The sequence below is a fragment of the Lytechinus pictus genome, chromosome 12 (genome assembly GCF_037042905.1).
Source record: "Lytechinus pictus isolate F3 Inbred chromosome 12, Lp3.0, whole genome shotgun sequence".
NCBI classification, from domain to species: Eukaryota; Metazoa; Echinodermata; class Echinoidea; order Temnopleuroida; family Toxopneustidae; genus Lytechinus; species Lytechinus pictus.
This window is the reverse complement of record NC_087256.1, coordinates 5,322,614-5,347,895: the sequence shown is the minus strand read 5'-3', so window position 1 is coordinate 5,347,895 and position 25,282 is coordinate 5,322,614. Positions and strand designations below refer to the sequence as shown.

The window sequence follows — 25,282 nt, the reverse complement described above, 5'->3', positions numbered from 1 at the left end:
TTGAAAGAAAGATTTGTGTTGGAAGAATTAATGTTGATGTAAACAAACAAGTTAAGATTATATAGTAGTATTAGTCATTGGTGTGAGATAATCAGAAAAGAAATAAGAGAGAAAATAAAAGGTATAAAATTAAAAGACAGATTTGTGTTTGGATTTTCAATGTTAGGTGAATAAATGAATTGACATACATGGATGCAGTATTAGCCATTGGTGAGAGAAAATCAGAAGCAAGAATACGGAGCAAGAAAGAGAAAAATAAACATGTAAGCTTGGTTTAATCATGCATACTATTTTATAGAATTAATTGTTAATGACCCATGCATAACAATCATTATGTTATACAAACTCCCATGGAAAGGTTAGGGCGGAACTGCAGATATCAGGTGGACATTAGCCTATGGGGGTCTATTTAAAGTCAAGGATAATTAATGAACATTTAACTAACATTATACACAACAGGGAGCTGTATCATCATAAAGACTAAAATTTAACTTAAACTTAAACTTAAATTCCTATACACCTGTGGTATCAAGTAACCACTTTGGTCACTTCAAGCTCAGACTACACACTCTACCATGTAATCATTTATGAGATCTCACACTGTATTGGCACTTAAGGACGTTCCACAGTTAAAGTGAAATCCATGTCATTTTCACCAAAATTTGCACATAGATACTTTAAAACCTTAATATTCTAAATATGCAAAAATTAACATAGGTCCATGTGCTTGATTTTTTACTATAGAGCTTCAAAGTTCACCCAAATTGATGTTCTTAAGAATTGCGATTTCAAAAGAATTTAGCATTTTTAGACCGCCCAAGATTACTACAATGAGTTTAAACCTCTATTACTCAGTCAAAATACATGAAAAAGTCATCAAATTTCGCAAGAGAGTTAATAATTGTATCGTTAGAATGGAGAATCTATTTATAGTGCTATTTGTTTGCAATTTTAAGTTTAACAGCACTGTCAGTTCTTAAAAATGGCGTAAAAGATAACGAAATCCCAATCTAAAAATGTATATTTTCAGCAACAAACCACAAACGTTCAATGAATGCTGCACTTTATTCAAAATCCATGTCATTTTCACCAAAATTTGCAGAGTTGTAAAGGAAGGTATACCTAAGAGGTACAAACATTAAAAAATAGGGGTTCATGTGCTTGTTTTTAAACTATCATCATTTTTATTAGAGCAAATGTGCTTTCTAAAACACCAAAAATGTGCCGAATGCTTAGTATCTATGTGAAGAAAAAATCAAAACCACTCTACCATTTATTCAAACTCGGGGTAATATTCGTGATTTTTAGCAGCACTGCAGAGTAAAGTATAATGAAATTGTAGAGAATATTTTTTTTGAATGGTCCATTGAATAATTAATTTTTTTAGCTTCATGAAATAACGTATCGGATCTGCAGTTAAAGTGCAGAAGATGAGAAAAATCAGCTCATACCCGCAGCTAATTAATCACCTGTTCATCCAATGTGACGTCAGCGCGCAGAGTGTAAACTATGCGCAGATCATAATGCGCACAAACATAACTGTGGAACGTCCTTAAATGTGTAAAATTTTACTTTAAAGACAGAATGCAAATATTTGAAAGGTAAAAGTAGTGCACTTGTAGCATGATTTTCTCCTAGGTTGAATTAAGTATTCCTTTCACTTGACATATGCTGATTTAAATCCACGAGCACTATACGTGGGAAGTAAAAAGTCAATAATTTGTGCATGTTGTACTTTCATACATTAGCAGAATTCTGGTTTAAAAATTGAATGGTAAAAAATGTGCTTGTCATTCCAAGGAAGTTTATAATGAGAACAGTAAATGTTAATAAATTAAAAATATCAACTTTAAAGGAGATTATATTAATTGTTTCTGAGGGACCTCATTTACAAGCTACAATGTGCTTCTTTTGGTTACCTCATCTTTTCTCACCCCCAACATGTAATGGAGTAATATTCATTGTATATTATGCATTCTACAATGTCTAGAAGAATGATAGATAAATGCATTGCTTCACAAAGTTAGCAACCCAAATTCACACCAAGATTTAAACATAAGCCTTGTCTTAAAATATTGGCCATTGTATAATCTTCAAGATTATCAAGACAAAAATATTTAGTCATGACACTATGGACACGTTTTCTCACCCATTACTCTTATTCGGTGAGCTATCCGTCTCGTTCCCATCTTTCTCAACCTTCTCATACAGTTTCGCTAGCATCTCATTGACTTGATCATGTGACTTAGCAGGAAAAAGAAGATGGAGGACGTTGATCAGCTCCGTCTTGTCATAGTTGCCAACCTTGACCAATGCTGATAGGAAATCTAGCTCCTAAAATGCAAAAACAAGAAATAAAAATATTCAAAAACTAAAAACTTGGAAGGATAAACTTACAATATTAGCTTGAATAAGAATAAATATTTTCCAAATACCAAGACACCTTGGGACTATTTCATGAAAGTTGTAGGCTTTCCATATCTGACAGTTACCATAGTAACAGCCAGACATCTGTGCTTCTCAGCCAATCAAAACCAATGTTGTCAGAAAACTAATGTTAATGAAACGCTCCCCAGGTTTAAGAGTTGTAAAGTTATATGATAACATTTTTTTCACGTATTGATGAAATATAGGGGCTTTGAAACAGACGGTGGTGAGTTCGAATCCCAGCCATGGAGTAATTCCCTTCAGTAAGAAATGTGCTGCACTCATCCAAGGTGAGGTAAATGGGTACAGGCAAAAAGTAATTCCTTAAAAAGCTGTCAGCACTTTAGTCTGTAGACGAGTTTACCCGAGTTTACCCGGGTAATATAGGAGTGCCTTGAGCACCTAACAAGGTGTGTATGTCTGCTATACAAATACCCTATTATCTACCCACTGACAAAGGAGTTGATAAGTTTTAATGTGCACCTTCAATATTTCATAAAAAGATATGTCATTTTTAAATAAATTTATTGACCATGCATGGATACCTGTTCTTGTTGTTCATTGATTCTTGTCATCTCAGATTGTCTTCTGATTTCTTCTAAAGTTTGTGTCACCTCGACCTCAAGTTTGTTCCTGGATAAAAAGACCGATATCATTTGTAATGAAACTCAGATCTGAAATTCAATTCTTGCCATCGACTGTAAGGGGTATCGTCATTACATGTATATAGATAGGTGGGTAAGATACTTCAGCTCACTCTGAAATATTGGTTGGTATTCTTATCAATTTACCTTGAGTTGAGATGTGAACGAAAAGAGAATTATAGTCTACAATTCTAAGGACGGCTGAGGATCATCTTCTTTGTAATTTTTATTAGGGTTAAAAAAATATATTAGTGCAATTGAATATATAATGATCAGCTTTTTTGTATCTCTGACCCCCAATTTTAATTTTTTGAAATTATTATCATTTTTTTATTTCACTTTACTTCTTTGAATCCACGATGACTTAAGAGCATTACCACCTTTCATATGAACTAAAAATATAGAAGTCATTAAGAAAGGAATTAGATGCAGGGGGTTGGATGAACAAGCTATGGACTATTTTCTAAATTCATTGGAAATTTGTGTAGTTTCATTACCTTCTTCCTTCTCATATTTTTTGGAGTTATATTTTGGAAAGCTTTAACACAGCATTTAATGGTTTCTACCAATTTTACAGGCAAAAGAATATTAATCTTGATCTTCTGCGAGCTGCGTACCTCTACAGGAAGGGTGCCAACCATGGGCGGAAATCACAGGGGGACAGGGGGAACGTGTCCCCCCTACCAAAAATAGTGGGGGGGGGGGGACACAATATCAAATGTCCCCCCTACTATTTTTTGTCTTTTATAATGGAAAAAATACATCATGCCCAATCGAAATAATACATGTTATTTGGACTAAATGACCTTGCATTTTGGGTGAAAACCCTTTTTTTTTTTTTTGGCATGTCAATTTTTTTTTAGTTAAAATGACCTTATATTTTGGGTGATACCTTTTTTTTTTTGCTTGTCAAAGTTTCCAGCCCCTGCCTGGTCCCCCTACCTCTGGGGACAGATTTCCGCCCATGGTGCCAACATTAAAATAATTAAATTAATTATTGGACATACCTGAATTCTTCCATCTCGACCATATGTTTGTGTTTGAGAGCAACCCTCTTAAGTCTTGCAGCTGTCCCATTCTTCTCTCTCTCCAACAGTCTCTGAATCTCCTCCTCTTGTTTCAAAGCTAACGATTTCTCCCTCTCCATAGCCTTCTCTCTCAGTTTCTTCTTGACAACCGCTTCCGCCTTTGCCCTCTGTTTCTTCATCTTCTGGTCCATAGCCTCTACTTGCTGTGGTCAAACACAAGGTTATGAGTGTTGAAAAGTTGAAATGTTAAAAGCATCACTATTTTATAGTTCAGCTTTAGCCAACAGGCATTCCATGTGTTAGAAAACTTGCAATAATCTCATCTCATCACATGTTTGCTATCATCAAAGCTTTGAGATGGCGTTATTTAGTAGGATTACATGATCTTTATCATTAAAAAATAAACACAAACTCTCAAGGGGTTATTACAATTAGCTCACTAGAAAGAAGAAGCAGTTAAATATACAACAAAATGGTACTAATACCAATTTCAAATTAAATTGTCTTTGAGTCATGAGTGAGGAAAATAAACCATATATGAGCCATATGCAAGTACTTGAAGATAATTAAAAACTTCCTACTCCCCATATACCAATGTACATCATACCTTCTGATGTGTCTCAATGACTTTCTTGCACTGAGCATTCTTCATGATGCCTTTCTCTGTCAGCTCATCTAGCATGTTCATCTTGAGTTGTAAAAGGGCCTTGTGTTGTTCTTCAATGGTAGCAAGCTTAAAAATAAAAGAACATATACCAAGAATACATTATAATCTACACCTGTACATAATTACTGAAATGGGATATAGGCCTACTAATTGTTACAAAGAAATTGCAAGATAGAAGAACTTGATTCTAAAATGCCACAGAAAAGACTGTCATGCAAGAATATATATTTTTTCTTCTGGTAAGTTAAGTTCTGCACATTTGTTTCCAACTATATGCCTGCTCCATTTTTCATCTTTCGTGTCTTATCTTTGGCTTCACAATTTCACAAAGCTTGTCAGCCAATGACATAGCTGTCAGGTCTGACATCACGTCAGCAAGAAGTATCTTAGAAACAACTCCAGGAGTAGATATTGTTTGTATTTAAACAGTAATGAATCATACCAAAGGAGAAGATAAATGAAGAATGACAAGAAATCATGTCTTTGGTATTTGAAAATACTATTTTAGAAGTGCATTCAATATTATTAGTTTATCTTACCTCCCTTGCTTTCTGCATCTGTAACTGAGCCATGACTGCTCCCAGTCTATCCTCTTGTTCCTTTAAGGCGTTGGCTCTCTCATTCAACATCTCAGATCTCACCTTTAAACCCCAAAATAAACATGAATATATAATATATACAAAAATAAAGTTGAAGATGGTCCTTAAATTCTAAAATGTTACTAAGTACTGAAAATAAAATTGAATCAAACACATATATTTTCAAGCACTAACATATAAATTTCATACAAAAAAACCCAACTATGAATCAATGAGTAATATCGGGAGGAGAGACCAGCACGTCAAAGTGAATACATTTATTGGCTCCCAGACATGAGTAATGCCAAAGAAATAATGATAGTATAAAAAACAATACAAAAGAGAAGATTTTTACTCACAGCTTCAAGTTCTTCTTCCAGCTTGTCTCTATCCTCGTCTTCGTCAGCCATCATAGCCATGCGTTCTTTAGTGTGTTTCTGCATCAAATCCTTCAGACCGCTATTATTAGCATCATCATCCTCGTCATCACTTTCATGAAGCTTCCGATCTTTGAGCTTGCGCTGCATGGAGGAAAGGAAATAATGAACAAAATATCAATACAATGGAATACAAACAAATGAAATATCTGGTCCTGATTCTATTTATCAATTCATGAAGAATGAACAACTATTTCTTATCAATCATCTGTTTTCCTATCAACATGATATATTTCTCATATCATATTCATTGCAACAGAGCAGCATCCTATCTGTAGGCCTATCTGAAATACATACAAAGATAAAAAGAATAAAAGATACATCTCTTGAGAAATGGAGATACTGGAAGAGAAGGTGTAATTAAGCTGCTGTCCTCACCTTAGCTTCTTGTTCTTGCTTCCTTGCAAGTCTCTCCATTTGTCTATTCTTCCTTCCAGCCATCTTCTCCTCCAATAAACGACGCTGTCTCAATTTGGTGAGAGCTAGACTATTCTCCATAGCAACCAGGTGCTGTTCATGCTCTGCTAGAATGCGACGCCTTTCTTCCTCCGACATGGCTACCTGAGATGCTAATAGTCGCCTGGTGATGGACAATTTTACATATGATTTGTTTTAAATTCACTGAACATTAGGTCAATGAAGAGCTTGATAAGGTTAGCGATGAATTATCCTGACTGAATAGACAATAATGAGAAGACAATATATCATCAGTGTTGTCAACCTTTGGAAGAGCATATCAGAAGTTTCAATTCCCAAAATAAGTATTTTTCCATCAACCACATGTTTCTTCGAAATTGATTGATCGTTCGCATGCACAATACAACACAGAAACAAATTAAAAAAACACACATGTATGATATCAGACATTAGTTTTAATAAAATGATACAAACTATATTCAAGTACTCAATTAAATAATCAAATGCCCAAATATGCAACATTGAGCAGCCCTAGTTAGATCTACTTAAATTGATAACTGAATATGGAAATACCAGTTTCTATAAGAGTCTATGAAATGAAGTAAATCCTGAGGGGTAGATTCATTTGGAATAGAAAATGAAGCTGAGAACAAAACAAATTTATTCAAAGCGGAAATTGAAATAACTTACCCAACCATTTTCTCCTCATGTTCCCTAATTTGTTCTCTCTCTTCTCTCTCTTCCTGCTTTCTCAAGGCAAGCTCCTTGCGCTGTTTAGCCAGTCTCTTCTACAATTTGGACAAATTGAAACAAAATATTACTATTTAATAGGCAAAAATACTTGACTACATCCTATCTTTGTTATGGCACATTTAAAGCATCTTAGTACTGGTTTAGAAATGTATAAATATAATAGGCAATTATGAAAGATTATCTCCCTGTTATGAATATTTACAAGTAGTGTAAAATAAATGACTGGTGAATTGGTGCTCACATTATAAAATATTAATTTCACTAGAAAATAAACTAGGACTATTATAATGAATTATTCATTCTTGGTTGGATTAGCAATATTACTATCTGTTCAACCTTGAAAAAGTAAATCCCCACTATAATTTCTCAAAGCCTGGTACACCATATCTGTATAAAATATATTTCTATTCCTTATTAATCAGGGTGTTTTTTTCATTAAAGCTCTTAGTAAGTCACATGAGACTTCACGACTGGTCAGGTATATGTTGGGATGTATCATTCTCCTACTGTTCCCAATTCACAAGCAGTATGTCTAACATATTCCGTTATTATAGTATTCTGACACTTGTGCATACCTTAATAGCTTTTTCTTGTTTTTGTTTTTGTTCTTCTCTCTGTTCTTGCATCTCCATTACATCTCTTTCATGCTGTTCAATAATCTGAGCTGCCTGTCTTTCTGTCAAACCTAGTAATAAAAACAACATTTCTTCAATTATTTCTTATGTAGAATGTATTCGTAATATAGAGTATGCAACATGATTAAGATGTTAGGTTAAACCATTTAGAACCTTTTATTTTTTTATTCCTTCAAATCGTCCGTTCAAAGGCAACAAAGGTCAGCTAAACCTAACAACAATTAATAATATATTAAAATGGTGGTATCAACTATGAAATCTCATCTAATCAAACATAAATATCATAGACATGATGACCAAACTTTCTATAAATGGGCTTTATCTCTCATTATATAGTTAACATTATAGACATACTTAGAACAAATCTTAAAGTAAGTTGAGGGCAAATGTGGAATGTTATGCACACAGTTTAACAAAAACTGAGAAAACAGAGCTTTTAAGGTTGAAAACACCCCCCTTTAAAAGAACAAGTGGAATGCCTCTGGCGGTCTCACCTGCATCACGCGATTCAATATAGCAGCAGTGCTGACTTTGAAAACTACTATAACTCGCACAAGATGTTCAGTGATACTTGGTTACTCTTATGTCCACGTTTTATGAACTAGACCAATACACTTACAGAGATATAATGGTAATTCAACAAATACCCCCAAGGTGACCAAAGTTCATTGACCTTACATGACCTTTGACCTTGATCATGTGACCTGAAACTCACACAGGATGTTCAGTGATACTTGATTACTCTTATGTCCAAGTTTCACGAGTCTGATCCATAAACTTTCAAAGTAATGATGGTAATTCAACATATACCCCCATTATGGCCAAAGTTCATTGACCTTTGACCTTGGTCATGTGACCTAAAATGCGCACAGGATGTTCAGTGATACTTGATTACTATTATGTCCAAGTTTCATGAATCAGATCCATAAACTTTCAAAGTTATGATGGTAATTCAACAGATACCCCCAATTCGGCCAAAGTTCATTGACCCTAAATGACCTTTGACCTTGGTCATGTGATGTGAAACTCATGCAGGATGTTCAGTGATACTTGATTAACCTTATGTCCAAGTTTCATGAACTAGGTCCATATATTTTCTAAGTTATGATGACATTTCAAAAACTTAACCTTAGGTTAAGATTTTGATGTTGATTCCCCCAACATGGTCTAAGTTCATTGACCCTAAATGACCTTTGACCTTGGTCATGTGACATGAAACTCAGGCAGGATGTTAAGTAATACTTGATTAACCTTATGGCCAAGTTTCATGAACTAGGTCCATATACTTTCTAAGTTATGCTGTCATTTCAAAAACTTAACCTTCGGTTAAGATTTGGTGTTGACGCCGCCGCCGCCGTCGCCGCCGCCGTCACCGCCGCCGTCGGAAAAGCGGCGCCTATAGTCTCACTCTGCTATGCAGGTGAGACAAAAATGGGGACTCTCGGTTTTCAAGAACGAAAATTAGCAGGTCAAGTTTGTTGCTAAAATTATGCAGAAATGGTAAGAAAATCAGTATCACCTTTGTTTTGAAGGTCAATGTGAACCTTCTGTCTGACATTAGTGATTTGACCTTTGACCTTTCCAGACATTTCATCTCTCAGCTTCTCAAGCTCTTCTCTGGCTTCTTCATCGATCTCCCTCTCGATCTCGGCCAGCTCAGATCGATGACCAGCAAGGACACTGCTCTTTGACTCAAAATATTCAGCAGGATCTGGATAAACCATATCGAATAATAAATCATTACATTCATTCAAGTTAAATTCACTTAAAATACAGTCAACTTTGCACAAGTTTACCTCTTACTAGTAACAATCATTCCCAAACTTTCCTTAGGTATTTCCAACGCCCTTATCCTAATAATTTTTTTCATATGAATCTACTTTTTTTTTCTAAGTCAATAATAATGATAATAATTATACAGCACAAAATTAATTTAAACTGCTCTAGGTGCTTCATATTTCATATGAATCTCTCCAATAAGTTAACCCTTTTTCAACCATCGTCAACCTATTCAACAATATAAGTTTGCTTGTTCATTTGGCTGTCCCTCTTATATTCTTTTTAAGGAAGGCTTCTAGTGACAAAAAAGGGCACCTACCTTCCCAAAAGACACCTTGTATTTAAGAAAATAGATAAATAAATATTGTATTCTCAGCTTGGAAAACACAGACGTCATTTAATATTGTGATGATTTAACTAAATATTGCTTCTATTAGAAAAAAAACAAATATCTTACCAAGTTCTCCATTTCCTACATTTGCTTTCTTTTTCTCAAATTCAGCCAATTCCTGTTTTTGATCTCTTTCCTGTAAAGGGAAAAAATAATAAGTTGAAATAAGGAATATTTGGTTAGATGCATATTTTGTGAGTATATGTAAAGGAAGAACTTGCTTGAATAAAATTAATTATTTCTCCATTTTTCTGCAAGTCTTTAAATGCAAATATAGCAGAGTTAAAATGCAATGTCGTTTCAAGCATATATCCTGAAGATCGAGTAAACACAGAAAGGATGATCATACCTTCTCTTGCATTCTTTTCTTCTTCTTTTCACTAAGTCTCTTATGAAGGACTTCCTCTTGCCTCCTCCTCTCCTTTTCGTAATTGTCTTTGATGCCTTTGACTTCTTTCATGAGTTTATCCATGTAAGCTCTAGCTGCTTCCTGACTGAGTTGTTCACTCTGTTCTAGTTCATTGACTGCTGTCATCGTCTGAGAGGCCATGGTGTTCAAGAGGGCGCTATGGTGCTCCTCTTGTGATTCCTGTCATTAAAAGGATACAGGAATATTTAGATTTGGACGGGTTACCATGAAAACATAGAGTTCAAACATTTAAATATTTCACAAACTTCAATCGAATAGTTCAATACTAGGTTTTATCATCGTTTCACTAACATTCTCACCACGATTATCAAATGTAATGACTACCCCATTCTTCTCCTTGTCATCATTACTACCACCATCATCGTCATCATCATCGTCATCATCATCATCATTGTCATCGTCATCATCATCATCATCATCATCATCATCACCATCATCATCATCCTCATTTTCACATCAACACGATTATTATCAGCAAATCAACAACAAACTCAACCAAATCATCATCATAATAAATGTGATAATTGCATGCAGGCCTTATCATCACCATCCCTCCATCACCACAACTACCACCACTAGCATTGCCACCATAATATTCATCTCCCTTCATCATCAAGTCTACCAACTGAATTAACACAGCCATCACTCAACAAACAATCCTTTTCTTTACCGTTGCCTTGGCGAGCAGTTTCCTCCTTCCTAGTTTCTCTTCCAAACTCATCCTCTGTTTGGACATCTCCTCGTCCATCAATCTCTCTACAGTAGACATATCTTGTTGGTGTTCGGACAGCAGTCTTCTGGCTTCATCCTCATCTAATTTCCCTTGAAGGATTGCCTTATCCATGTATTCTTGCTGAACAGCTTTCATTGCTATCCTCTTCTTGGTCGCATACTCCTATTTGTAGATAGTAGATGAGGTATTAGACTTGAGGGAACATATTCGTACGGTCTGCAGAGTGGCATCCTTTGGTATTTATAGAATCGGCAAACTTAGAAAGTATCTGAACCAGAGTTCCACCGAGCGCCTTATCAACGCATTTGTAACTTTACATTTGGATTATTGCAACAGCTAATACAGCTTACTTGTCAGCCTACCAGCCTCCCATCTTACCCCTCTTCAACGAATTCAAAACACAGCTGCCCGTCTCATCACTCGCACGAGAAAGCACGATCACATCACTCCTGTCTTGCAAACACTACATTGGTTAAATATCCCTCACAGAATTCAATCCAAAATACTTCTTCTCACATACAAGGTAATTCATAACCTTGCTCCATCATACCTAATCGATCTTATCTCACAAAGATATCATACCTCCATGTCTCTCCGCTCATCATCAAAACTGCAACTTGCACCTGGCCCTCGTTATGGTGATCGTGCTTTCTCGGTGTGTGCCCCTGCTCTCTGGAATAATCTCCCTGCCCACATTCAGAATTCTCCTACTGTCGATGTATTTAAAAATCGACTCAAAACCCATCTTTTTAATCAACAAAACAAGTAAGCTGTTGCAATGACCAGTTATCTGTTATCTTTCTATTGATTTGTTGTTATATAATTGATATTTCATTACCACTTCATGTTTTACACTTAATGATTACCAGTTATCTGTTATTATATTTTTGTATTTCATTTATTGATTTGTTGTTTATATGATTGACATTAATTACCTCTTAAAATTGTACACTTATATTTATACTTTGTTTCTATTTAAATTGATTATATTGTACTTGTTTTATTTACGTTCTGTTTAAATTGTAAAGCGCTTAGAAACTGTATTGTACTAAGCGTTAAATAAAAGCTCCATATTATTATTATTATTTGTTAAAATAATTAAAATGTTGGTTGAGTCAAATAATTAATTATGAAATAAATACAAAAAATATTCTTTGAAATATGAGTGCAGCAATGAGTGATCCCTGTATGAAACAGTTGATCTCTGTCAAAATCAAATTTGTTGACAGTTATTCAAATTTGTGATACTATTTTGTGAGGTTCATTCAACTGACATATTCAGTTGAATAATTATTCAATTAACGATTTAAGTGACAAGATTTATAAACCACATGATTAAGTCATGCTTAATGTAAACAATGTAAAAGAAAAATCTCTATAGGCCTACAGCAGATTTCATTATTGTTTGATGTTGCCTATTCAAATCACTGACTTATCTAACTTAATGTGAACAAATACATGCACTAAAATACAAAATTATCAACAAAATATACACACTTAATATTTTCTACAAAGTGAAGAAATGCTCCTTTCATAATAATTAATTTATTGGTTGCAATTACACTGAAAAACCTGGAGATTACTTGAACAATTACAAAAGATGGATCAATAGAGGTACTATCCCACCGCTGCCACCAATAAATGGTATGAGCATGTTGGCAACAAGGGGCATTTCAAAGATTTTCCCTGAAAAAGTGTAACGAGCTACTGGAATCCTTCCATTTAATTGGATGGAGAGAGCAAATAGGACAGAAAAAACATTGACAAGATCCTTCATGAAATACTTACCCAGATCTGTGTGCAAGAAGTTGAGATCTTTTAAAGCAAGAAGTCTTCATGGGTAAATTTATTCACATCATTCATGATAATAATCTATTTGGTCATTCAACAGGATAATAAATAGCCCAATTTTACCTCAGATCAAATGTTCATTGTACCAAACAACATTTAGGGTAAATGGCAAATTGGCTGGAAATATTGCTATCAGTTTAATGCATTCATACCTTGCGAAGCTTTTCTTGTTCTTCATCTTGTTTTAGTCTGAGTAGTTGTGTCATGCTGGTTGCTTCTGCAGCCTGCTGTTTCTTTAGTAAAGCCAATACTTCTTTAAGATCCTGCAACAGAATGAAATTTAGGTGAAGTCAAGAATAATTATCTAGACACACCTGTGCATATAAACACATCACTATATTAATATTTTCAATTCTTTATTGGTAATATAAGTATACAATCAGGATCTACCCATACTTGAAGGTAAGACTCTCTTGTAGACAAATTAGGATAAATCTTTGATAGTAATGAGAGCTTTATTTACCTCTTTGGACAAACTCCTGGCCTGAGCAGCTTTTAATCGCAGTTCGGCATCATGTTTCTTCTTCAGCATAATCAGCTTCCCCTACAGATAGAAAGAAAATCAAATTTGCTCTTTTGTGGTTCATATGTATGAATAATATATATATCATGGCAATACAGGATAACTGCATTTATTTGAAAGTTCATTATTTCTACACAGATTGGTTTACACAAATTGTAAAATATATTGAACATTTCAAATACAACATTTAAGCCAAACTCCTGTAGCTTGAAAAAACCAGGGCCAATGTCTTTGGAATGTAAGTGAATTTTTAACAACGCATCATAGCTCTAGATGTAGTAAATCCAAAATGATTGAATCAAGTCAATCATATAAATCATTTGAAATAGCAAAACTATCTTTTGGAGTCTGTTAAGCTTTATTTTGCGATAGCTGCTACAACAAAAATAGCTAAGGGATACCTTGTTTTCATTGCTGAGGTGTTTAATGAGCTCTCTACTCTCATGCCGATACTCATCATCAAGTTTCTTGATAGCATCCTTGGCAGACCGTTGGTATTTCTTGGAGAGCTTCTCAGAGAGGCTCCTTGGAAGGAGATCCCTGAGAGACCAGGAGCCAAGAAGCATGATAAACATCTCAATCATAGTGGAGATCCGCTGCTCCTCCAGTCTCATGTCTGTTGTAATAGTGCTCATAATGTCCAAACTGTGATCAATCAGAAGAAAAGAATTATAAACATGTCAAATCTTAAGTCTTATTTAGAGATTAAATCATTATAAAAAAATCTCACTTTTGATTACTATACATGGGTGTCTGGTTGTTTTGCTCTCATTGCAGCCAAAATCACACCATAAAAATCCTCAAAACCTCAATTTTTTAAGTGGCCATTTGTGGGGGAATCGCACAGCAACTGTTTGTTTAGCTTTATGTAAGGTCTCATTTTATCATCTAGTGTTTCCAATTAGTTCACCAATAGCCCTTAAGCAAAATGATTTAGCTCTTTCAGATATATAATCAATTCCTACCCTGATGGTCTTGAAATTGTATTGAAGTATCAAAATAGGATGGACACACATCCTATGCAGCTTGAAGATAATACAAAATTTGTAACAACATCAATGAAGAGTGAAGAATCAATAACAGAGAAATCCCAATCATTTGATGTCCCGTATAAGAGCAACATATCATCCTGATAATCAATAAAACATGTCACACAAGTAAGGAAAATTAATAGTTCAATAATGTCTAATCAGAATGGATAACTTCTATATACATGTATAACCAGCTCTTATCCTTAAAACTTACTTTTCAAATTCAAGTATTTTCCTTGTCTTGTCCTTCTGCATCAAGACCACAACAATGCTCTCATTGGCAGTGACAGAACTGTATGAAGGAAAAAGTCAAAACAATAATGAACTATAAAAGTAGAAAAAGAACAACAACAAAAACAATTCTTATATCATAACTTAAATGTCAAGTCCATCCCAGAAAAATGTTGATTTGAATAAATAGAGAAAAATCAAACTAGCAAAATGCTGAAAATTTCATCAAAATCAGATGTAAAATAAGAAAGTTATGACATTTTAAAGTTTTGCTTATTTTTCACTAAACAGTGATATGCGTAACTCAAATGAGACAGTCGATGATGTCCCTCACTCACTATTTCTTTTGTTTTTTTATTGTTTGAATTATACAATATTTCATTTTTTTTTATAGATTTGACAATAAGAACCAACTTGACTGAATCATATAGTATTAAACAATGCTCATTTTACATGTTCAGGGAGGAATTAATCGTTGTTTCAATCGACAATGAGGAGAAAAGTAGAATATTCCCTATTTCATATAATAAAATACAAAAGAAATAGTGAGTGGATGACATCATCAGTCTCCTCATTTGCATACCAACCAGGATGTGCATATAACTGTTTTGTGAAATTAAGCGAAACTTTAAAATGTCATAACTTTCTTATTTTACATCCGATTTTGATGAAATTTTCAGTGTTATGCTTGTTGGAATTTTCTCTTTTCATTCAAATCAACTTTTTTGATGGGGTGGACTTGTCCTTTAACTTCACGTAAGACATATGATACTTCTCTCTTTCTCCTCATCTACAAGTTTTATCGTTATAGATCATTACTGTTATCATCATCAATATTTTACTGCTTTGATATCATTAGTACAACCACTATCACCTGACAAACATCACAGCTATCACCATTACATTCACAATTCTTTATATCACATATACCATAATCGGAAAAAAACATTTTTACTCTCTTCTTATTTTCTGTCAGTTTTCTTATTTATACTTAATATTTTTATATTATTGTATTTACATTGCATGTGGTTTGTATGTTTTTATGGTCAAATAAATAAATAAATAATAAATAAATAATTAAAAAATTACTACTACTACTACTACTACTGACAATAATAATAAGAATAATGATATAATAATAACAAAGATAACAATAATCAATAATGAAGATGATGATGATAATAATACAACTAACCTGTATTCCTCCACCATATCGACACCCGTCTTCCCAACCCTAGGATTAATGATAAGACCATGTTCATTTTTAGAAATAGTCCCCTCGGGCTGAACGATCGCATAGATACCCCCAGCAGACATCTTAGCGTAGATGAAGCAGGCGAGGATGACAATAACGAGAGCTAGGATGAGAGCAACGAAGAAGAAAAGGGCTGGGAGTCCATGGTTGTAAAGGAGACTCTCTTCGTAGGTGACGGTTTGCGTGATGCAGATGGTATCGCTGACAGGTCCGTAGCTTACTCCAGGATGCTAGAAGAGAAAAAATACAGCAATGTTTTTTTTATATATCTCCAAGGTGGACATTTGCCCCTAGACAATAACCCCAAGCAGTGGCGGACCATGACCCAAGGAGACAATAATTGGAGGGGCACTGTATTGTTTGTGAACAATGTTGTGCCCCTCCAATGCTTTGTCTCCTCCGGGTCACGGTCCGCCACTGACCCCAAGAATAAAGTGTTGAATAGGTAAAATTCTTAGCATTTTGTTAAGATTAATTGCTATCCATAGATACTTCTTCATATTATAATTATTTTAATTATTTCTCAAAATGACATTACTATCCTTAGTGATAAAATTAGATTTTTTAAAGTATAATAATAATTACATAAATCTGAAGAAGATGATTTCAATATATATCACAGGAGTGTAATAAGCCTGAATTCACAAAAGGTCTAAACCCTATCTAGGTCTTTCAAACTTATAATTGCTGATAAGGTATACTTGGACAAAGTGTGCTTCTCAAAAAAGAGATCAGAAGGGTTTTTGTACCCTTTGTGGATTCAGGACATAGGCCTATAGTTCAATTTTTTGAACAAATATTCATGAGATATAGCTACTCCTACACAGTTTCAGAAATCATAAAGCCATACTACTCCTACAAAAATTAATTTAACAAAATAACAAATAGAGGTCAATTCGGGGAGAAAATATTCATAATGAGATAATTGTTTTTTACAAACCTCCAGAAAGGATTAAGCTGTAACACTTATTACAATAATTCACAGAGTTTAATTCTGGGAACATATTTTCATGATGAATAACTCAGTATTCTAAGAAACCATTTTAATTCATAATATAAGAACATTCCTTACAATAATTAATTTGAGAAGCAAATAATCAGATAACTCACTGAATTAGTTTCCTCATCTGCTGGGAGCGACGACCAGGTCAGTTGTGAATTCAGCTGAATGTCTGTCTCAATATTTTCATCTACTGAACTCTGGGTTAGCCGAGCAGTGTATGATAACACAGCTGTCTCTCCAACTGGATCACAAACAATAAAAACAAGCAATGAAGTTTATATTACGATAACATTATTAATACCTGAATTTTATCAAACATACCTTTTTACTCGCCTAATGTACACATCTGAAAAATAAACTACATGATGCTTACTGGGGCTATCCTAGCCTTTTTCATATATAAACTTAATATAAAAGAATGAGCTTTAGCCTTAGCATTATTTATGTATAAACTTATAAAAGAATGAGCTCAACGACTCAAATACATAGTTTGTATTTGATTCATAAATTTTGAACAAGATATAATCCATCTCAAGAAGGCCACCAAGCTGGGATTGGAGATATCAAACCTCAGGTGGGAGAACATTTACAATTCTATAAGGTTGCCAATTTGCAAGAAAAAGCAGTAGAAAAAATTCCAGCTCCTGTTGGTAAATTACTACTTTCTATGGATTCTGACTACCTAGACGTGTACTTATTCTGAATTCACATATCGATACAAACTATCACATCTTAAATCATTCAATAAATCAACCAAAGTTTTTTTTTATTTTACCGTTAATAGGCTAAAAGTGATAACTTATATGCATGCAAATTTTATTCATGTCAACATGACTGTTTTAAGATCTACTGTAGATGTAAAAGTGTGAAATGTGGCACATACCTTCCAAAACTCCAGGATCAAGAGTGTATCTTGAATTAGATATAACTGGTCTGATAGCTGATGAGAAAGGGTCTGGTGTGATGGTATCAAGATCGACGGAGAGTCCTGATACAGTGTTATAGAATGAGACCTGTGACGCAGGACCGGTTGAGTTTGGAGTATGAGAGACAGTGGTAGTAAAACGCATGTATTGGTAGGTGTAACCATCAATTACCTCAGTAAGTGATACCTGCAAAATGGGAGAAATTGTATTGAAAGTAACACATTGCCAACTGGAATCAGATGGTCCCTATACGCAGCTTATGGTAATTATAGAATTCAGTAGTCAATGGATTAAAGGAGCGCTATCACAACAAAATATCCTGAGGTTTAACTTACGATTGCACTTGGCTTTATATATGCCAGCAGAACAATTAAACTGAGACATACAGCTAAAATAAACTGATAAAATGCTGAAAGTTATATACCTTCGATAGTATCCCTAAATGAGACTCTCAGGGGAAATCAATAATGATTCAAAGGTTCATTCAAATCTTTATTTTCAACAGAAAATTAAAATCGATGTATAATACAAAATAACTACATTATGTGAAATACTGTACCTAAAGTCATTTGAAATATATTATGTATGGTATTGTTGATAGAAAAATAATACAGACAGAGTAATTTTGTTATGTTCATGCTCACTCTATACATGTACTATGTTTCAGGCCTACTAACTGTATTAACTGACTATCCACTGAGGTGAATAATAATGCAGTGCTCAGCTATTGTGTCGTCTCAACACAACTGGATTCCACGTCAGCATTACCTACAATTCAAGATACCAAATATCACCTCACAAATGAATTACAATTCCAATAGAGCTCTGCAAGTAAGAGTCAACACTATAATTACATTGAATCAGAGTCAAATAATTTGATTATCCACCAGAAGTCTCCCCAAGTGTAAGATTATTAGATTATTTCTAGGGCTCTAGGTTATGTAAAGCGCAACAGTACACCTGATTTCAATCAATTCTGAGTGACAAGAGATGGAAGAGAAATGTACATAATACATGTTCAGGAATATGAGAAAATATAATCAGGTTTTACTCCAAGAGATGCCTTCTCACCCAGATTATACATTTTTCCTGAGATAATTTGACAGATGGGCTAAGGTATGAGGAGAGAGAAATAAATACCTATCTCTGGAATCACAACAAAGTTGAAAATATGCTCTTTATTGACAATATTCTGAATCTGATACAAATTATGAGGTGGTTACATGGTACAAGTTCAACATACTTCAATTCACTAATCTATCAAACATGATTTTAAATAAAAGGTATACCTTATACCTTAAAATAATTCACAAGATAAAGCTGATCTTGAGGTATTAAAGAGTAATAACTTCAAAATACATGGATATTTCATAACTGGTTATTCACATGGCAAAATGCGATGACTTTAAGATATCAGACAGAATCCCACCGCTGCCACCATAAGTTTGATTTATTGTAAGCTAATGGCAGTGCACTCAAATGGATGAAGAAGTATTAAAATCTTATACAATGCCAGAAATAAAAAATATTCATTATGGTTTTACCATCTCTGTTTTCTTGGTTCTTAAAACTAGCAAGCAGTAAATGTTCTAACAATAACACTTGCCTTGGATAATGGTAAGGATAGAAAAGAGCATTGATAAATAGATTGATAAAACAAGACATAGTTTTCTTAACAAAAAGGTCATATGAAGTCAAAGTAAATGTAGATTACACCACTATAATATGTCAGATGATAGTTTGAAATGAATATATACTTTGATACATACCGATACTGCATCTGCTACCATCGTAAGATCTGGTTTGACTGTGTTTAAGGTAAGGCTATCGACATGAGCAAAGCCTCCATTCAGTGTTATGCTTTCTTGTAAAATGACATTGTCTCCAACATTTAATGTGTCATCACTCACAATGAAAGAAATCTGTATGTACAATAAGAAGAAAATAATATTTAAGATATTTCAGATCAATGTAATAAACATTCTATGAGATAATTAAAAATGAAATAATGTATTGAATAAGTAAACCGGGACTGGGAAGATAAGAGAAGGAAATATTGAGAAAATGAGAGACAAAGAGACAGATCAGAGAGAGAGAAAAAAAAAGAAGTATAGAGGGAGACAAAGTGAGAGGAAGAAACAGAAATATAATGATACAGAGATACAAACAGACAGACAGAAAGATATATATATACATATATTACATTAAGCTACGCCTACCATTGTTCTCTTCATCCATTTCTTTACAATATTTAAATAAAAGAGATGCCAAAGCTGTTGCACATGTATAACTTTACACATATATATATATAGGGATAAAGAAGATTTTATTTCTGCAAATAATAATCATTATTAGGTAAGGAATTTGTCAAGAAAAGAGCAAAGGTGAAAGAGAAAGAATGTTTCAAAAGAAAAGAAATACAAGATAATCATCTTGAAATAGTAATAAGAATTAAGATTCCATAAGTAATATATGTTTAGGATTATAGTAAATTTTATACGTAGAATGAAAAAGGAACAATAAAAACTATAAAAAAACATACATTTTAATTAATCAAATACTCTACACATGTAAAACATATAGAACAAGTCAAAGAAAATGTCACTTTTACTGCACTAAAAACTACCGTCACCCTAATACTAAACAATACTACTACCAATAATAAAATACTTAAACTTGCACTTTCCATTATCATCTCTGATAATTTTTTGTCAAAACCATATACCAAAGATTTATCTTCTCTCCTTCCTTCCTTCCTTCCTTCCTTCCTTCCTTTCTTGCATTCTTTCTTTCCATCAATGCTTCTTTACCAGGAAAATGAGGACACTATGTTTGTGCTGCTGAAATGGGTGAGCCACCATATGATTAAATAATGGAGGATTTTGAACATGTACATTTTTTTCTTTTATAGAAAACATTTCCATGAAAAAAACCCCACCATTTGTAAACTACAGTTGCATGAAAAACAAAAAGAAGATCCCTCGCAGAGCTACAAAACTCATTACTCTTATCTCATGCATCTAATCAATACGACTCGCTTCACACAATGTATATTACCGTACTCTCAGGGCAGCATATCTATTTACACTGGTTGTCATAGCAATGATGCCACGCTGTAATATTACACTCACTACTGAATTGATTGTCAAGTGAAGTGCAAGCTTGACAATTATAGGAACAGTCCATTGGGGATGACAAATCAAGCACCTATCAAAGTGGGCTTTCTTCAAATGATAACACATCAGAGGAGATATTGCTTGCATATATCAGACTTTATTTTTTTCAGTTGTAGTTGAATTTTTATTTTCATTTTTGATGGTTGGTTTGGCAAATAGAATATCATTCAAACAATATATGTTTTATGTGCCAGAAAGATGTGAACTTCATGTGTGCTTGCGGGCTCTTTAATGTATATGAGTCATTCTACCAGGTTGGGACACATTGTGAAATGGCATGTATTTAAAATATGAAATGATTTCACTTCTTGAACGTATGTGATAACCATATCAATGTAATGAATAATTCTGACAAGTTACAGCCTGACATACTGAACTCTCACAAAACTGTGGACAAAATTTATTTATTTGTGACATAACATTGACACCATTGTTTTCCTCTATTTTCTGGTATTTAACTTGGTGATAAAAATTTCCTTTGTGTATCATAAAGAACACATGCAGCCTCAAAGGTTGAAACACTATTTCTTTTAAATAAATAGAAAATGCTGAAATTCCTACGTTGAAAAAAAAGTTGAGTTAGTCTGATGTAACACTGACACTGTGTCAATGTTATGCATGAAATGCATAAAATACAATATTTACACATCATGCAATCATTTTTGTAGAAAAATAAATTGCATTCCCACTCGTCCACTTGATTCAATTTATAGCTGGTATCTTCCTTTATATTTTAATTATTACTAGATTTTAATGAATTAAAAAAAAAAGAATCTTGGAGAAAATATTTACTGTCAAAATATATAAAATTACCTGGAGATGAAGTGTTCCATTTACAGCATACACAGAACCAAAGTCAAGTGCAGATAATGAGCAGCTATTACTGACACAAGAGAAGCTAGGAATAGAAGGCTGGTCATAGGTAATGAAATTGGAACTGGGAATCAGGGACATTCCTGTGGAATCTACATCCAAACTAGGCACATCTGAGCTGGAAACTCCTGTAAAAGAGAAGGGCATATTTCAAAAATATGAATAATATTCAGAAGTTGAAAATGATTGATGAGAAAGAATAATCAAGATCGAAGAGAAAGAGAAGGTTCGATCCATTATGTAATGGAGTTGTGCTTTTATTCATTTGTCACCCTTTGACCTCCAATTCTGCATTTAAAAAAATCATATCATTTCAACAAATAACTTAGCTAATTCAGTACTAGATTACTTGATGTTCATACATTCAATGACTTTTAAATTAAAAATTTTGATGTGCAAATCATTACAACTACTACTACTACTACTACTACTACTACTACTACTACTACTACTACTACTACTACTACTACTACTACTACTACTACTACTACTACTACTACTACTCCTATTACTACTACTACTACTACTACTACTACTACTACTACTACTACTACTACTACTACTACTACTACTACTACTACTCCTATTACTACTACTACTACTACTACTACTACTACTACTATATACTCATATTACTACTACTACTACTACTACTATACTACTACTACTACTACTTTACTACTATAATACTACTACTAATCTAATAATTGGCTTGGGGATAAAAAACCAGAGTGGAAAAATGTATTAGGGACAAGCCCCGGGGGGGCCACTTACATTGACGAGTGGATACCATGCGCGACCAAAAAAACACGTAAAAAGGATGTCTTTTTAAAGATAGGGCACGTTACGTACCTAACGTGATAAGGGTGTCAAAAACACCAAAATATTGAAAAAAGGGTATCTATTTCGCTCGGAAAAATATACGTGTTTAGGGTCAAATATGCGGGGATGATAAAACAAAATCAAAATGTTTTATAAAGGATGTCCTTTTTGCCCCAACACTACGTGTTTTTAGAGTCCGATTTGCGCGAGGTGTGGAAGGTGGGGCCGTACTAAAATGTAAAACCGACGACCGACGGACGTGTGACATAACAATAAAATATCTCTGTACTTGTTTAGGGGTTCATTTCAGGGAATACTTGCTAAGACTATCGTTTTGTTTCCAATACTTGTTAAGGGGTGCATTTTCAGAATATGGAAAATACATCGCTGTACTTGTTTAGGGGCTCAGTTCTGGGAATACTTGCCAATCGTATTTGTTTCCAATACTTGTTATGGGTAGGGTTTCACACGCCAATACTTGTTAAGGGGTGCATTTTCAGAATATGGAAAATACGTGTTTAGGGTGCTTTTCAAGACCCCGTGGTCGCGCATGGTATCCACTCGTCAATGGAAGTGGCCCCCCCGGGGGACAAGCGCTGCTTGTAATATCACGAAAGAGAGTCCTGGTACTACTACATGTATTTGCAACTACCACCAACTACTTTTATAAAACTTTTTAACAACTGCTATTTATTAAAAGCAACGCCAAAAGAGAGAAGAAAAAAAAAACTTCCAACAAGCAGTAGCTCATTTAGTGTAAAATCAATAACATACCATACATTGTACATACCTAAAAGGAATGATACATCTGATAAGTTGTATGGAGGAAAGTCCAGAAAAACATCAATCACAGTTTCTCGGTCAGGAACAAAATCACTGTCGTCAACCGAAAAACCAGAATTCTGAAATTGAGTCCTTATCCCAGGCCCAGCATAGGTGATATCATTGGTAACCACTTGCGAAGTCTCGTTCACACTCTCTGTAAACTCTACTGAAGCTGAGAAGAAGAACACATCCCCAATGTTGTCTCTTTTTACAAAGAGAAAAGCAGAAAATGAAATCCTGATTTCACCGTCTTCCGTTAGATTAGATGAGGTGTTTGAGTTCTGAAGGGTTCCCAGATCAATAGTTAATGTTTGCACCTCACTCACAGAATTGTTGAATATGCTGGATGTAACATTATCTCCTAAAGCTACTGACACATTCCCAGTCAGACTAAATTCCCATGGAATTGCAACAAACACACTTGTGTTGTAGATGGTGATGTTGCTGGCAAATCCAAGAGTAACCGCAACAAGCACTTGGTCCGTGAGAAGCACGGATTCCTGTCCTGGTTTGTCCACTCCAGTCGGTGCCTCTAAGCTGAGAGACATGGATGGTATTGGTGATGATGGAGTATGCACTGTCTCCAGGACGGCTGCCTTCACCGCATCAAAGGAAACCAAGAAGAGGAGGAAGATGGAGAATGGATCTAGAATCCTCCATCTTGCAGCCCGGTGTGCTTTCTGGAAAAATTTTGGCATATTTGGAAGTGATGTAAAGTTTGCTGATAAATATCAGTTCAAATCCTTGAGAGTTATTTATGAGGGTTCTTTTGATGTCTGATGTATCTCATTTTTCACCTGCAAAAGACAGTAATCAAATAATAATAATAAGGAATACAGAACATCTATAAAGTGCTTACTATGGGCATTTCTAAGCGAAGCACAGTCTTTTCTCTTTATGATTTATACTTTGGAATAATATGAGATTTATAAGCATAAATGAAACAATTAATACTAATATTCAAAACTAGTGTGCACCTAGCTCCAACTGACTGACCCACAACTGGAAATCATCTCTTGTATATGTTTACTTAGGGTCTGTAACTGAAGGACGGACTTAGCAATATCATGGTGAGAGGGCAGCTTGTTCCAAAGAGAAGGGACAATTGAATAAAAAATACAGCCACAATATTTTGTAATTAATAGACCTTTATTATCAATCATATCACATGCCATACAAATTATAGGGAATAGCCTACATGTAATGATTTTAACCCCCATTTTTACCTTTCCATTCCAATTGCTATTGGAAGATTAAAGATCATACACAATTATAATACATCATCATCATCACCATGCGTCATCATCATCATCATCATGCATCATCATCATGCATCACCATCATCATAATCATCATCATCATCATCATGTTATGTTATGTTATATCGAGGTTTTTTACCTGACTGCTAAGAAAGCACGAATGCCTGTGAGCAAGCAACCAGGGGACCGACAGCTTAAGGTCCTCTCCGAGGGACCTGGTAATGAGGATAAATGCCTTACCAAAGGGCACTAGCGCACCACTTGGGAATCGAACCCGGGTCACCGGTCTTCATCATCATCTATTCATCATCATCATACTGGCCTATTATTTATAATTTTATTATCATTATCATCATTATTATTATTGTTTTTGTTATTGTTATTATAATTATTGTTATTATTACTATTATTATTACTATTATTATTAAGATATAATTTAATATATAATATAATCCAAAATGATTATTTTATCATAATCTCATTTTACTTTATTCTGATTATTTTCCTCAAATATTTGGTCCAACACTATATAAAGCCCCCAACTGTCTAGTATTAGTAGCAAATTTTGCCAAGTTCTGTTTGTTTGAC

At 34.2% G+C, this 25,282-nt stretch overlaps 1 protein-coding gene across 2 annotated transcripts in view; it reads right to left on the bottom strand.

Annotated features, from left to right (window-relative positions):
- Nucleotides 1-25,282, bottom strand: part of LOC129273416 (limbin-like) — a 30,254-nt gene that overhangs the window by 4,199 nt on the left and 773 nt on the right. For both annotated transcript variants that reach the window (XM_064108022.1, XM_064108021.1), the window contains exons 2-24: nucleotides 23,401-24,232; nucleotides 21,729-21,916; nucleotides 19,509-19,661; nucleotides 17,697-17,925; nucleotides 16,921-17,054; nucleotides 15,751-16,040; nucleotides 14,539-14,616; nucleotides 13,695-13,938; nucleotides 13,234-13,314; nucleotides 12,923-13,033; nucleotides 10,857-11,081; nucleotides 10,106-10,345; nucleotides 9,823-9,892; nucleotides 9,106-9,297; nucleotides 7,527-7,636; nucleotides 6,889-6,986; nucleotides 6,160-6,361; nucleotides 5,704-5,865; nucleotides 5,306-5,407; nucleotides 4,707-4,832; nucleotides 4,079-4,302; nucleotides 2,973-3,060; nucleotides 2,150-2,334 (exon numbers count right to left, since the gene is read on the bottom strand). In XM_064108022.1, coding sequence (XP_063964092.1) covers nucleotides 2,150-2,334; nucleotides 2,973-3,060; nucleotides 4,079-4,302; nucleotides 4,707-4,832; nucleotides 5,306-5,407; nucleotides 5,704-5,865; nucleotides 6,160-6,361; nucleotides 6,889-6,986; nucleotides 7,527-7,636; nucleotides 9,106-9,297; nucleotides 9,823-9,892; nucleotides 10,106-10,345; nucleotides 10,857-11,081; nucleotides 12,923-13,033; nucleotides 13,234-13,314; nucleotides 13,695-13,938; nucleotides 14,539-14,616; nucleotides 15,751-16,040; nucleotides 16,921-17,054; nucleotides 17,697-17,925; nucleotides 19,509-19,661; nucleotides 21,729-21,916; nucleotides 23,401-24,133 — 4,265 coding nt within the window. In that variant the 5' untranslated portion in view covers nucleotides 24,134-24,232. The remainder of the gene's footprint in view (nucleotides 1-2,149; nucleotides 2,335-2,972; nucleotides 3,061-4,078; nucleotides 4,303-4,706; nucleotides 4,833-5,305; nucleotides 5,408-5,703; nucleotides 5,866-6,159; nucleotides 6,362-6,888; nucleotides 6,987-7,526; nucleotides 7,637-9,105; nucleotides 9,298-9,822; nucleotides 9,893-10,105; nucleotides 10,346-10,856; nucleotides 11,082-12,922; nucleotides 13,034-13,233; nucleotides 13,315-13,694; nucleotides 13,939-14,538; nucleotides 14,617-15,750; nucleotides 16,041-16,920; nucleotides 17,055-17,696; nucleotides 17,926-19,508; nucleotides 19,662-21,728; nucleotides 21,917-23,400; nucleotides 24,233-25,282) is intronic.